General features: G+C 44.2%; 1 protein-coding gene across 1 annotated transcript in view; it reads left to right on the top strand.

Annotated features, from left to right (window-relative positions):
- The window catches only part of scfd2 (sec1 family domain containing 2), a 144410-nt gene that overhangs the window by 112385 nt on the left and 17795 nt on the right, over nt 1–14230 (top strand). Inside the window, exon 6 of the mRNA XM_077220571.1 lies at nt 9481–9626. Within this exon, the coding sequence (XP_077076686.1) occupies nt 9481–9626 (146 nt within the window). The remainder of the gene's footprint in view (nt 1–9480; nt 9627–14230) is intronic.

Genomic DNA, 14230 nt, shown 5'->3' with positions numbered 1-14230 from the left:
CTCTCCTTTCCATCTTCATTTTGGAGTAAAGAAATGTATGCAGGGTTTAAAGGGGAAGTTTTTTTTCTCCTCCCCAACCTTTACTTCCCCGTAGATTAGCTTTCAGTCGGTACATTTTTTTTCATTCTCTTTTAAAGAAGGGATGGGGGGGCCCCATACCTACCTGGCTTTGGGCCCCCAATTTGCTAAATCCGTCACTGTAACCACTGTGCATTTATGGATTGTTTTCATCATTGATAATAATAAGAATTGTTCCGTAAGCACCAAATCACTATATTTGAATGATTTCTGAAGACTGGTGTAATGGCTGCTGAGAAATTCAGTTTTGCCATCACAGGGATTAATTACATTTTACAATATATTAAAAAAAGGGAAAAGTTATTTTAAATTGTAATATTTCACTGTTGATCAAATAAATGCAGCCTTGGTGAGAATAAGAGACTTTCCCTAACAGATTATAAATTAAAAAAACATTACAAAAGGTTAAAACTTATTTATTTTTGTTTATCTTGTCCATTTACAATGTTTTTTTTATATGTATTTGTTTTATGATTAATTTCACCTGGGTTTTTTAACAGTTGTATGACATACAAAAGAGGCTAAATTATATTTACTGCTTGGTTTTGGAAGCTAAGGTACTGCACAGGATTTTTCTTAGCGTTTTTTGTTTTGTTTTTTTTTACTCAAAAGTGCAGTCACGTTTATACTTTTTATCTGTTTTTTGTGTTCTCTAAAAAAATAAAACCCCTGCCTGTATCATGTAAAGCAATTGAGCTGTGATTTTTGTGAATCATCAATGGTAGAAATCAGTTGCTTGTTCTTTTTCTACCATCAATATGAGTCTTACATAAGTGTCCTGCTCCGCTCTAGCCATGCGTCTGCGGGTTTGGCAAGGCCATAGGTTTAACTGTCCGAGCAGAATGCCTTATTCCTCAGGTGCAAGATTATTTAGATCTGGTTGAAGGATGGCCGGCTCTCTCATTACCCAACGCTTGCATTCCACAGCTGACGCAGAATGATGTGCCAGCCTCACCCACCCATGTTGCTATCCCATCCTCCATGTCTTCTCTCAAAGAGTCTTCTCTCTTTGCTTTCAGCACCATCAGTGCTGCTGGAATGACAACAAAGTGTGTTTTTGTCAAACACAAAAACTTTGCCCCCCCCAAATGAAACTGATACATTCTCTCTTTCTCTCTCTTTCACAGTCTCTCACTCTCTCATTCACCAGCGTCTGAGTTTAGTGAGTGCATATAAAATTTTGATTAACTCTGTTGCCTTCCATTGAAAAGAGCTTTTGTCCTCTGATTCCCTTTCAGTAACACAACTGAAAAATCTAATTTACAAACCACATCCTAACAAAATTGTATATAAAAATTCTATCAATATATATTTATTTAAATGTATTTACTATTTAATTTTATAAAATGAATAAAAAATATCTCACTACGTGGCTTAAAAATTTGCCAACAATGTGAAAATTTGAATGCGTATAAGTCTTATAAGCTATTCACCGTTCATCTGTTTCGATAAAGTGAAAAAGGTATTAATTGTCATTTGCAGTGTCATGTTTTAAATAAAATGCAGTGGCTTTGGCCTACTGATGACAAAACAGAAGATCTCGCTCACTGAAGCTATTATTCATGTTTACAGCGAATTACTTCGTTTAAAACAATAACAAAAGCAGCGTTAATATGCTTTCCTCCATTTCCGGGAATCCTAGTATTGACCCTATAAATGCCGAAGCAAAGGAAAGAACAGCAAATCACAACTATTCACAGTTTGACTGCGGTAGTTTAAATACTCAGTACATATCAAACAATCATTAACAGAAAAAGCAATAGTGACACATGATAAAATCATTGTTACTTGCACTTGTGTGTTGCAACATTATCGGATCCAATATAGTCGTCACTGCATCAACAAAAACTTTTTTTCTGAAAAGTCTGCGCCAAACAGTGTCTTGTTTAAAAACTAATACACAGTGCCTTACTGACACGATCTGGACCTTTGTAAAAAATAAAGTCCATCCACGCTTTCTTAATGTTAGGATCACAAGCAAGGCAATGCAAAGCACTTCCGGTTCCCTCGTCCCGAAGTCAATGGGTTTTTTGAATGGGGTTTTGGTTAAATGGCTGAAATAAGGTATTTGGTAAACACAAGCTCAAGACACTTTCACGTTTTATTCTACGACATCAGTACTTGTGATTTTTTTTTAAGCTGTTACATGTCTTGAAAAAGGCGGTTGCTAACAAGTGGCTAAATTAAACTACAGAGGCTGTCGAGGAGAGTAAACGTCATCACGCCGAAAAGGTAAACTTAGTTTGCTTTTACAGCCTTGTTATGGTTATAAATGTGCTCTTATAAACTATTATAACTCAAACGTTCTGGGAAAATGTTTGAGTGAAAGAAAATGAAAGTTTTCGGAAGCTTACTGATGGTGACGTTGAATTTGTGGGAGCGTGGTGTAGTTCGTTTATAGCCTACCTTTAGCTTTTTACTTCTGACAACTTAATTTAGGCTTCAAAATTCATAAAAGTTGTGTTAATTTGTGAAGATTATCTTGATGGACAAAACGTGCAAGTATTATAAACTTTTGTTGTTCACAGAGCTTGTTTTTAGCGATAATCCAAAAGCCTATGGGAAAATCCTATTGGGTTTTTGTCGAAGGAGCCAGTGTGATGCTAACGACTCGGTTACTAACGTAACCTCGGTTCCCTGAGAGGAGGGAACGAGTATTGCGTAAGTAGCTTACGCTATGGGAAAACTCCTTTTCTCGAGAATATTGAAGTCTTTATGTAAAACGCATTGCAGCTGCACAGCTGACAGCAATGAACGAAGGAAGCTCGGTCATTGGCTGTGGTGCGGCAACTTGCTCGAACCAATGACGGGGTGACTCTGAATGCGCGACCAATGAGCTCGCTTCGCGCCCGCGCGCGTCAGAGCCCGCCAAGATGGGCGTGGCCAAGAGCTATTTATTGGGCGCCCCGTCATGAGAGTTCTTTAGGTTAAAACGACTGAAGCGAACTAACCAAGCACAAGCACGGCAGCTTACGCAATACTCGTTCCCTCCTCTCAGGGAACCGAGGTTACGTTAGTAACCGAGTCGTTCCCTTTCGAGAGGTCTCTCCTATTGCGTAAGTAGCTTACGCTATGGGAACACCATGCAAAACGCCGTGCGTGCTGAACTTCGCCTTATGATAGCCAGAGGCAGGTGCCTGAGCTGAAAAGCAAAGTTATCATCCAACTAGCCGGCAGAGGCGAGCTTTATATGTGGGAAAAATACAGAGCGGCTAGAAGGCGCTCAGTGTGACACAAGCCCATACATAATCTAGATACGAACTCGTAGTTCAACTAGTATCATGCTGATAGTACATTGGAATGCAATGTCGGGACCTGTAGGTTGTAGAACCTGATAAATGTGGACGGTGAGGCCCAGCCTGCCGCCCCACAAATATCCTCGATCGGTATCCCGCTCGACCATGCCCAGGAAGAAGCCACACTCCTGGTGGAGTGTGCTTTGACTCCCCAGGGGCATTGAAGTCCATTAGCTTCATAAGCCAGCGCTATAGCCTCAACTATCCAGTGAGAGATTCTCTGCTTTGAAACGGCGGAACCTTTCGTACGGCCGCCAAAGCATACAAACAGTTGTTCTGTCTGTCTGAATAGGGCAGAACGCTCCAAATACACTCTGAGAGCCCTAACGGGGCAGAGTAGATTAGCGTCGTGTTCGTCTGCTGGAGACGATAGCTCAGTTAGGGAGATAACCTGTGCTCTGAAGGGAGTGGTGAGCACTTCAGGAATATACCCATGTTTCGGTCTAAGGATGACCCTGCAGTCGTTAGGTCCAAATTCTAGGCAGGCAGCGCTTGTCGAAAGCGTGTGCAGGTCGCCCACTCTCTTGACCGAGGCGAGTGCCAGCAAGAGCGCAGTCTTGAGCGAGAGCTGTTTAAGGTGCACGGTTCGGAGTGGTTCGAACGGGGGCCCTTTAAGAGCGTCTAGAACAGTAGCTAGGTCCCAGATCGGCACTGAGGGGGGTGTGAAGGGTTCATCCTCCTAGCGCCCCTTAGGAAACGAATAATTAGGTCGTTTCTTCCCAATGGACGTTCCATTACAGGGTTGTGTGACGCTGTGATGGCCGCCACATATACTTTGAGTGTGGAGGGGGTGCGGCCCGCCTCCAGAAGCCCTTGTAGAAAAGCGAGTACGTTCGTAATCTCGCATGTCTCAGGGTTCAGGCCCTTGGCATTACACCAGTCACTGAACACTTTCCATTTCTGGGCATATAAGTGTCTCGTGGAGGGCGCCCGCGCCTCAGCGATGGTTTTTAGCGCTCCCCTCGTGAGGTTCCTGGGAACCCGTTGAGGGGCCATGCATGAAGGGCCCACAGATCGGGGCGGGGATGAAATATCATCCCGCTGGCCTGACTGAGGAGGTCTGGCCTCAGTGGAATCGGCCGTGGTGCAGATTGCATTTGCATCAGATCTGGAAACCATGTTTGGTTCTCCAGAGTGGGGCTATCAGAAGCACTGCGTTTTTCTCCTCTCTGACCCGACTGATGACCTGTGGCAGCATCGCGATCGGGGAAAGGCATATAAGGGGCGGCTCGGCCAGCTCTGGGCGAGCGCGTCCGTGCTCTTCGTGAAGAAAAGAGAGCAGTGCGCGTTCTCCTTAGAGGCGAAGAGGTCGATCTCCGCTTTGCCAAAGGTTTTCCATAACCATTGAATCGTCAGCGGGTTGAGAGCCCATTCTCCTGGGAGAATCTTGTCTCTGGATAGCATGTCTGCCCCCTGGTTCAGGGCGCCTGGCACATGCGCTGCTCTCTGGGACCATAAAATGAGTCTCCTGGCCATTGAATGCATGGAGCTCGACCTGAGTCCACCCTGGCGATTTATGTACGACACTACCGTCATGTTGTCCGTTCGGACCAGGACGTGTTCGTTTTTTAGATGTGGAAGCAGGGCTCTGAGAGCCAAAGCGACCGCTTTCATCTCCAGACAGTTTATGTGTAGGCGCTTCTCCGGGTTTGACCAAAAGCCGGAGACAGGCCTGCCCTCGTAAAGGGCCCCCCAACCTATTTTGGAGGCATCTGTCGTTATCATCTTTCTCCTTGTGTTCACACCCAGACTCACACCTGACTGGTACCAGTCGGCGGCTTTCCAGTGCGTCAGGGCTTTTATACAGCCGTGGTTCGCTCTGATTAAAAAGTGGCCCGAACGCCACGCGTGAGTAGGGACGCGGCTCTTGAGCCAGCGTTGGAGAGGGCGCATATGCAACGATCCTAGCTGGAGTACGGCCGATGCTGAGGCCATGAGACCGAGCATCCTCTGTAACTGCTTGACGGGGGCGCGCGCGCCCGCCCTGAATGATGTTGCAAGGCGCCGGATGGTGAGCGCGCGCTCTGATGAGAGACGCGCTGTCATTTGCATCGAGTCTAGAACTATTCCCAGGAAAGAAATCCTCTGGCTGGGAGATAGTATGCTTTTTGCAAAATTGATTCTTAGACCCAGGCATTCTAAATGGCTGATAATCCAAGATCTGTGTGTTATTAACTGACTCTCTGATTGTGCTAGGACCAGCCAATCGTCGAGATAATTCAGTATTCGCACTCCCCTTCGTCTCAAGGGGGAAAGTGCTGCGTCCATACATTTCGTGAATGGACGGAGAGCCAGGGACAGGCCGAACGGAAGTACTGTGTACTGGTAAGACTGTCCCTCGAAAGCGAATCTCAGAAACGGCCTGTGATGAGGCGCTATTGGAATGTGAAAGTAAGCATCTTTCAGATCCACTGAAAGAAACCAATCTCCTGGGCGTACTTGCGCGAGGATATGCTTGGTTGTTAACATTCTGAACGAGCGAATCATTAGTGCTTTGTTCAGGTGTCTGAGATCTAGGATGGGGCTGAGACCACCATCCTTTTTCGGGACGAGAAAATAGCGGCTGTAAAAACCTGCCTCGCTCATAGAGGGGGGAACAGTTTCCACAGCGCCCTTTTCTATTAGTTTGCGCACCTCGGTGCGTAGAACCTGTGAACACTCCTTTCTCACTTTCGTCTCGACCACAGTCGTAAAACGTGGTGGTCTGCGAGCGAACTGGAGCGAGTATCCGTGCTTTACTATATTCAATACCCATTTCGGCATATCTGGAATGTTTTCCCATGCCGCTGCGTGTACAGATATGGGCTGAATACAGGCTAGGGGCGGGCCGCTGTGACGTAGGGACCCGGCCAGCGAACCGGCCAGCGAATCGGCGAATCAGAGGCGCGGGCGCGCGCTGAGCAGCTGAGTGAATGGGCGCGTGTGTGCTTACAACAGCGCGCGCTATGTCTGTAAAACTCGCAGCCTGAGCTGGGGTTGTGTTTGACACTGTAAGGACAGTGTTTATAAGTGGGGGTGCATAAACAATGGTAGGCACACGCGTCAATTTTATAATGTTTCCCGCTTTTACTGGGGATGAATTCATAACTGTGTGAACAGTGCTTGTGTGTAGTGGTGCGTACATGACCGTAGGCACGTGATCTACATTCATGGGGCACGCAGCCTGAGCTGGGAATGAATTTGGCACTGTTTTGACAGTATCTGGGAATGCACACTTTGTGGACATGTGAACCCTTAGTGACACAGGCAGAAAAAGACTCTTTTTGTGTTTTCTGTGCGTCGCCGTAAAAACGGCGTTTGTTTGCAGGTGAGCGAGCTCTGTGACTGGCCCATTGACTGCTGTATGGACATTTCCAGCCGCCTGTAAGGGGACTGGGTAATGTTTGAGCTTTTGCAGAGAGAGTGGTCCGGCTTTTGCGAGACACGCACTCTCTCTTCTCATTCCTGTGGCTAGGACGGCTTTCGAGGCTCAGGGTTCAGCACAATCTTGGGCCGAGGACCCCGTCGCTCAGGAGGCGGCTTGCGGTTGTGGGAGCGCGAGCGGCGTCGAGCGTCAGCATGAGGCGCGGGCTGAGAGGCGGTGGGAGCTGTTCTAGCCCGCTGCGGCTGTGGCGGTCTCTGTCTGCTCTGCGATGAGCTGGAGCGCTTGAGCAGGAAATAGTGCATAGCTTGTTAAGCGTTCTGGGCCTCAGTGAAGCGTTCGGCGAAACCTTTAACCGCCGGTCCAAACAGCCCGCTGGTGGAGATAGGCGCGTCGAGAAACGGCGCCTTATCCGCCTCCTTCATCTCCGTCAGAGTCAGCCACAGATGGCGCTCGAGAACAGTCAAATTAGCCATGGCGCGGCCAATAGACTGGGCGGTGGCCTTCGTGGCTCGCAGAGCTATATCAGTTGCGCTGCGTAGGTCCTTAAAGGCTTCGGGTTCGGGGCCAGACTTGTCCATAGAGCGGAGAAGCTTAGCTTGGAACACTTGAAGTACCGCCATTGAGTGAAGCGCTGATGCAGCTTGGCCGGCGGCGGCGTAGGCGCGACCGGCGAGAGCAGAAGTAGTGCGGCAGGGCTTCGAGGGGTGGGAAGCTTTGGCTTTCCATCCGGTGGTGGAGGGCGGGCAGAGATGATTGGCCACGGCCTCCTAGAGGGGCGGCGTTCCCTCGTAGCCTCTTTCCTTCGCGCCGTCTACAGAGGAGAGCGACGAAGAAAAAGAAGGCTTCAGACGCGCAGAGTGGGGGGCTTTCCATGACTTGGTGAGTTCGTCATGAACTTCCGGGAAGAAGGGAGAAGGCCTTTGCCGAGGGGCCTGCTGGCGCCCCTGCAGAAACCACTCATCCAGTCGGCTTCGGGTTGGTTCTTCGGGAGAAGACCAATCGAGCCCGAGGTCCTCTACGGCCTTCGAGAGGACGCGGATAATCTCTGTATCCATGGTGGAGCCCCCGCTCGTGCTAGCTAGCGTAGACGGGGCGGGGTCGAGAGTGGAGCCCGGCCAGTCGTCCGATGCAGCTTCGATGGACAAGCTGTCATCCATTCCCCCATCGTCCTCGGACGCGCCGAAAGTCACAAGGCCCACCGCTCTGCTAGAGGGGTGTGGGTCCGGCTGGGTGAACTGAACCGGCGGTGGGGAAGGCAAGAGCGGCGGTGAAGCACGCGGAGACTGGCTCGGCGTGACGTCACTGAGCTCCGGTTCAGGAAGCCTCTGTGAGCGGCGCTTTTTCTTAGTGCGCGGCTCAAACAGAGGGGTGGCGGCGATGGGCTCGCTCACGGCGAAAGCGGCGAGGCGAGCCCGCAGTGCGGAGAGACCCAGGTCATCACATTCCGGGCATCCGCCCTTGGTCAAAGCAGCTTCTGCGTGGTCCCGGCCCAGGCAGCGAGCGCAGATGATGTGACGAGAAGGTCTCTGCACGACGCGCAGGAAGGCATTTGAAACAACGCCTCAGAAAATTGCTCTTTTACAAGTGTCGCGGGGCGAACAGATGTAAAGATACTTGCATGTGTGGCACGCCGGATGGCTCAGTAGGATGGCGTTCGAAGGCGGCTGAAGGTGCCGACGTCCTCGTAGCAATCCCGCTGGTATACTTTTCGACGGCGGCGAAGGCTTCAATAATCCGGAGGATCCAGCGAAGAAGGTGTTCGCTGAAGGAGATTAAATCTAAAGAACTCTCATGACGGGGCGCCCAATAAATAGCTCTTGGCCACGCCCATCTTGGCGGGCTCTGACGCGCGCGGGCGCGAAGCGCGCTCATTGGTCGCGCATTCAGAGTCGCCCCGTCATTGGTTCGAGCAAGTTGCCGCAGCACAGCCAATGACCGAGCATCCTTCGTTCATTGCTGTCAGCTGTGCAGCTGCAATGCGTTTTACATAAAGACTTCAATATTCTCGAGAAAAGGAGTTTTCCCATAGCGTAAGCTACTTACGCAATAGGAGAGACCTCTCGAAAGGGAACTGCTGGTTGGCCTACAAAGTGTCTTCATACCTGCACCACTCTATTCAACATGACGTGTGAATCGGTGGGCGGGGCCAAATGTGGCAAAATCCAAAATGAGATATTTGAGCAGCTTGGTTTCAATAAAAGCTGTTTTTGCTCAATTCACACAATGCATGACCCCTTTAATATATTTTTAAATGTGACTTATTCCTCAGATGGCAAAGCTGAATTTTCAGTATCATTACTCAAGTCATCAGTGTCACATGATCTTTCATGATCCAATCATTCTAATATGCTGATTTGCTGCATAAGAAAAACATTTGAATTATTATTATTAGTGTTGAAAACAGTTTAATATTTACAGTTAAAAAACTGCTTAATATTTTTGGGCTAAATGTGGCAAAATCCAAAACGAGACATTTGGGCAGCTTGGCTTCTTTCATGATCATTCATTATCCAATCATTCAAATATGCTGATTTGCTGCATAAGAAAAACATTTGTATTATTATTGTGTTTAATATTTACAGTTATAAAACTGCGTAATAGTTTTGTGGAAACTGTGATGCCTTATTTCAGGATTCTTTGATGAATAGAAAGTTGAATAGAGTGAATGAGAGAGCCAGAAAGATTTGTTAAATGAGCATTCATGTAGTGTTTAGACTCTCTCCTCTGTGTTTGTGTATGTAGGAGTCTCCAGCCCGGAAAAGATGACAGTGGAGCTCGCTCACTCTGCCCTGGAGAACATGTTTGAGACCCTGAGGGGAGTCAGTCATGCCCGAGACCACCTGAAGCAGTTTAGTTCTGTGTACACTCCCAGTGATGGAACACACCAGGTTAGTGAACCTTCACTGTAAAAAAGTGATCAGTTGACTTAACTTAAAAAAGTGCCACATATTAACATTCAGCTGGCCTCCCTAAAGCATAAATGTTAAAAAACTTGACCCAAACAAGACTCTTTAGCTTCTCTGATATCCACTTTATCTTCATTTTTGTTCAGTGTCTCGAAGCGTACAAATATTTACGGGTCCAAAATTCTACTTCCCTGCAAGCCCCAAATAAGAGTATAGTTGTCTATCAAAATGACGATGGTAAGAATTCAAATGAAAGAAGTTCTACTAAAGAAAGCTTCTGTCACTATTTGCACATCTGCTAAATTTTACCTCCATGGAAAAAGTTGCCAGAATGGTGAATTTTTTTTCACCAGAAGTCCATGTGGCAACACATATGTGGAATTCTGCTCATATTCACAAAATATGAAGAACAACAACATAAACCTTCAAGTTTTTGTTATTTTATTAAGAGCTGGTTCATCTAATGTATGATGCTGTGAGTCGCAGTGCAAAACAAATGGTAAAACAGCTAAATACCCACAGACAAAGTAATGAAAGTGCAGTGTCAGTTCAAACATTGCATTTTGGACCCTGTGCATATACATGAGCAGAATACCTCTGCGATTCATACAGATATGATAATAATTATACTCTGTCCTGTTTCCTCATAAATTTCATCTCATCCTGTGAGATCACTGTTTTCATGCAGAATCTGCTACAGACTCTGTGACTGTCTTCGACTACTGGAAGCCAGAGTGCGTCATTAGCTTTTAAGTATACTGTATGACAGAACTGAACATCCACTCTTGTACCTTTGAGAGTGTTTCATGTGCTCTTGTGTTCATTTGTGTGGCTAGACAGTGAAAGAGTCAGACTGAGGGACAGAGGTGTAAAGAGCTGATTGTATAACACACTAATGTTTTCTTCTCCTAACCAGGAACCACGTTTTATTCATGCGTGTTGGGGGGATAATTAGCCAAAAGTAATGATGCAGGTGACTCAATGCAGTTTTTGTAAAGTAGCACACAATATCCTCTTAACTTGACAGCAGCTCAAATGTTTTAAAAATAGTGTAGCTTTTTCTGTGACAAGCTTTTTCCATCAGGATGTTGTGTATCTCGGTGCATCACTGTTTTTATTGTCACATTGTATGTTTTATTTTTATTTATATCTGACCCTTTGTTCTACTTAGCTATTGGTTACTAGTTTGCAATGTAGCTAACTACTTTTTCAAGAAAGTACGGTTGTTTTACTAGTTTACAAATATTTCTAGCTTGGAATATGGCATTTTCAAAGTAAATTTCCTAACACTGTTATTTATAGATGTTTCATTTAATTGCATTTTAATCAGTCACAATACTGTCTTTTGAACATAGTATTCTAGTTTTAAAACAGCCTTAATCAAATTGGTCATGGTGATCTGTGGAGTTTAATCCACTGTGTTCTAGGGTTGGGCGGTTTTACGTTAATATCGTATACCGCCGGGTCTTAAAATAGCAACGTTATCAGTTTCAATACCGTCATTACCGGCACTTATATATAATATATAAATATAATTTATTCAATGCCTAAAAATGCCTATGTAGTTGTCATCAAGTGACAGTGTGGAGGAGAAAGAGAGAGAGAGAGAGAGAGAGAGAAGGGAGAGGCGGTAAATACTGACGAGGCAATTTGTAAATGTTGCAATAAAAAAGGTGACCACGAGAGATGGAAACACCTCTAACCTAATGTCGCATCTCCGAAACAACCACCCACTCACTGCTGCGAGGATGCATTTTGCCCCGAGTTCATTAAATAAGCTCATTAGTTTATATTTGTTAAAATATTATAATTTTATTTTTTTTACGTTGATAATGAAAACTGAACAGAACGAGTAAGCTGGGATGCATCGGGAGACAGACATTGACCACTTAATTAAGTTTCATTTTGTAAAAGGCCTTTCTTTAAAGTGAATTTCGTTTTGTATAAATTGTATCTTAATTTTAATAATTTTTTATCAACCAATTGCCTGGATTTAATAAATAAGAATCAAATATAGCAGACAACATAATCATGACATATCGTGCGCTGGCGCGCTGCGGTCACTTTCATTGAAATCTCATCATAAATTCACCGAAACTCAGTGTATGTCTCACAGACATGACAGATAGGCCTATATCTAAATAAAGCTTGAAATTTCATTAAACGAAACAATTCAAAACGAAAAGAAATAGGCCACTCGCTGATTATTTAATCCATGATGTGCATTTCTCTCTATGCGCGTTCTATACGGAAATGGCGATCATCAAATTAAACGAAACTATTCAAAACGAAAAGAAATAGGCTAGCCTACTCTCTGATTATGTAATCCATGATGTGCATTTCTCTCTATCGTTCACTATGGAGATGGCGATTCGTCAATTTCTCTAAAAGAAACAATTCAAAAGGAAAAGAAATATAGGCAGCATACTCTCTGATTAATCCATGATGTGCATTTCTCTCTATAGGCGCTTTCACTACGGAGATATAAATCGTCAATTTCTTTAAACGAAACAATTCAAATGAAAAGAAAAAGGCTAGCCTATACCTTCTGATTATGTAATCCATGATTTGCATTTCTCTCTATATATGCACGTTCACTAGGAGATGGCGATCGTCAACTTAATCTTTGCAGCACTGACAGAAAAGTTGTATTAATAAAAATCGATGGACGCGTGTCACCGGATTTACAAATGCACTTCTTGCTTGTTGCTTGTTAATTTAATTTAAATTAATTAATAAAATGAATACTTTAATTGTCATAATTAAAATAATTAAATATTATTAGGTGTCCCATTTTTGCTCATTTATAAATAGTATTTATATCTACCACCCCCTCAGCACCTGGGTTAAAAAATGATTTGGCGCCACCATATTATAACGGCCCACGTATTAAATATAGTCGAGTCTAAATAGGGCTCCGGCTCATAATTACATTTAATGCCGTCAGCCGGGATCAGACACAGTGTGCACGGGTTGGCCTTGATTTTTGCTTTGATTTTTTTTTTGCCTGATCTGGTATTCAGTTTCTGAACGGTGTAGGCACAAGCCAACAGTTTGGTGACGCTGTCTGAGCCTTATGTCATAATTTTTAATTAGTCCCGGTAATACCGTATACCCCGGTAAAATAGGGAGGAGGTTTGACGGTATCAAAATTTGGATACCGCCCAAGCCTACTGTGTTCCTCCAGTTGTTTTTTCACAGATGGAGTGTCATGAAAGTGTTAGCGAGCCCTCACATGAAAAACACTGCACCACTGCATTCATGATGGGGATTCAATAGCACATCCTTCACCAGTAGCCTGCATCTCATTTTTTCTTTTCTTTTTTTTTCTTTTTTTTGTGATGCAAGAACATTTTGTCCTAAATGTATTATTTTGCCACCGTTATCTCACTTTTGCTTTGGAAATGCCACACTGCTTTGCCAGAATGAGATTGTAGAAACACCATTAGGAAGTAAAGCTATTTGCCACGCTGTAAGCCTCAGATTACTTCTGTAGATATGCTTTGAACCAAAGTAAACGATAAGAATGTAAAGCCAACGGTGGAAAATGTTGTTGACACTGGAAAATTTGCTATAATGGGACATAGAAAATATGTGCTAAGTGCTGGCAGAGAAATGTCAAAGCTTTTTGGTCTCCCTTTAAACCTGTCTGTGTGTATATTCATTGTTGATTTTTATATAGTTGTTTGGGCATTTTTGTGGTTTCTTAATCTCATTCCTGCTCTCGCTCAGTAGCTCTCTGTTGCTCTTCACTATATACTACCATTCAAAAGTTTAGAGTCGGTATGAGTTTTTAAATGTTTTTGAAAGAAGACTCCAAGGCAGCATTTTATTTGATTTGAAGTTGAAAATGGTATTACTGTGAAATATTACAAATTAAAATAACTGTTTTAATATATTTACAAAAATATTTTCAGCAGCCATTACTCCAGTCTTCAGTGTCACATGATCCCTCAGAAATCATTCTAATATAAGGACATTTCTTAGTATTATTAATATTTAAAACTGTTGTCCTACTTAATTTATGGAAACTGTGATGCATATTTTGCAGGATTCTTTGGTGAATAGAAAGTTCTAAACGGCATTTATTTTAAATAGAAATATTTAGTAAATGTCTTTACTGTCACTTATGATAAATTGAATGCATCTTTGCCAGTTAAAAGTATTAATTTCTTTGAAATAAATCGTATTAGCCCAAGACTCTTGTTAATTAAAGTAACACCAGGTAACTTTTCAACCTTCATAATATATTTCCAAGTCTCTTGTGATGATACATCGTCTTACAATAGGTTGAATGACACGTCTGCCATAGCCTGACGGGGTCTGTAGCATTTTTAATCGTACTTTTAAACTTTGGGTTTCGGGTAGTAACCGGCGAACAAAGAGAACTACAAAACTCGACTGCTTTACGGCATATACGTCACTTCCACCACCACCCCCACTTCCTTAAAATCGCAGGGCTGTCAAGTGTATGCATTGAGCGTGACAGTCACTCATTTCGGTCTTTTGTCACGCTCTCCCGCCACACATTGTATTTCTCACGCTGAAAAACTATTTGTAATATATTTAATATGCCAAAACTCTGG

The sequence above is a fragment of the Siphateles boraxobius genome, unplaced genomic scaffold (assembly GCF_051911475.1).
Source record: "Siphateles boraxobius isolate OS27281-9 unplaced genomic scaffold, OSU_SipBor_1 8, whole genome shotgun sequence".
Lineage (NCBI taxonomy): Eukaryota > Metazoa > Chordata > Actinopteri > Cypriniformes > Leuciscidae > Siphateles > Siphateles boraxobius.
The sequence above is the reverse complement of the archived record's forward strand: the minus strand, read 5'-3'. Positions and strand labels throughout refer to the sequence as shown.